At 39.1% G+C, this 1,344-nt stretch overlaps 1 protein-coding gene across 1 annotated transcript; it reads right to left on the bottom strand.

The window, feature by feature from the left end:
* Positions 1-2: 2 nt before the first annotated feature.
* On the bottom strand, positions 3-635 carry LOC121920585 (taste receptor type 2 member 40-like; the record flags this gene model as incomplete). The annotated part of the gene is made up of 1 exon (XM_042447710.1): positions 3-635. A coding segment is annotated over exon 1 (633 nt), but the record flags the coding sequence as incomplete, so codon positions are not given.
* Positions 636-1,344: the final 709 nt, after the last annotated feature.

The raw sequence follows: 1,344 nt of genomic DNA, 5'->3' as shown, positions 1-1,344 counted from the left end.
AGGTCCTTCACACCAAGACCGCTTTTCTTCAGGTTTCTTGTATGCCTCTGCAGAGAAATAAGCAGAAGGATGGATGCAGTTGTACTCAGGAAGAAATTTGTGGAAGAAAAAGAGAATTCCAGAGGAACAAAAACAATGAAAGTGTTGTTGCAAACCTCATTTCCACTGGCATTCCCTGGCAGAATTTCTGTCACATTGTAACACTCTTTGTGTTCAAAAAAACTGACTAATAAAGAAAGAAAAAAGACCATGGAAACTAATATTGACATTCCAAGCATCCTGGGTATGAGCACATTGATCCTCGCTTTTATCCACAGGAAGAGAGGGTTGGCAAAGTTGGTGACCTTCACGCAACAAAAAACAATGAGCCATGTGGCACACCAGTGGCTTACCATGTTGGAAAACATCCAGGAAAAGTATATAAAAATCTTTGGAAAAAAGGTGCTGATCAGAATAGTTGACTGTGCTATAAATCTGGAGGTGCTCAAACTAGTCAGGAGAATATCACAAAGGACCATCTTCTTGCTTTGCAGCCATTGTTGTCCATTTACCACTACAATGAATCCATTTCCCAAGATACCATTAAGGGACACAATTCCAAAAATAATCCAAGAAAAGATATCACAGCTAGACATCTTTCTAGCCTGCAATGTCTAGATTATCTGTAAAGAGGTATCTAGCAGTAATTGTTCAGGTTTCTGCCTGATGTTTGCCGTGGAACACTGCTGTGTGGGGCTTTTATAATGATCAGATCATGCTACAGAGTGCAATGCAAATCTCAGGAAGATTATGTTCCTAATGACCCAACTAGGTATCATGTGGCAGATTTGAAATAATCATTTCTCCAGAAAGACAACATGAGTTGAGTTATAGTCCTGTATCTGTTGGAGCTTTGTGTTGATCCCAGAAGTGTGTGGGTGGGAATTATCCCGATTCCTTCTGCCTCCTCACCCACATTCAGATCTACATTTTCCAAGGGGAAATGGATTAAGCCTCAGAAATAAATATTCATCCTTACCTGTAATATAAATTCCATCTCCCGTTTCCCCTCTATTTATCTGACAAACTCTCCAGCTACAATGCAAGTAAGAGATTAATACACTTCCTCCACTTACCACTCCCCTTGTTTTCTTATGATAGAATCATAGATTCATAGAGCTGGAAGAACCACAAGAGCCATCCAGTCCAACCCCCTGCCATGTAGAAATACACAGTCAAAACAGTCCCAACAAATGGCCTTCCAGCCTCTGTTGAAAAAATTCCAAAGAAGGAGACTCCACCACTCTCTGAGGGAAAATATTATTATTATTATTATTATTATTATTATTATTATTATTATTATTA

This window comes from Sceloporus undulatus, chromosome 2 (genome assembly GCF_019175285.1).
Source record: "Sceloporus undulatus isolate JIND9_A2432 ecotype Alabama chromosome 2, SceUnd_v1.1, whole genome shotgun sequence".
NCBI classification, from domain to species: Eukaryota; Metazoa; Chordata; class Lepidosauria; order Squamata; family Phrynosomatidae; genus Sceloporus; species Sceloporus undulatus.
The sequence above is the reverse complement of the archived record's forward strand: the minus strand, read 5'-3'. Positions and strand labels throughout refer to the sequence as shown.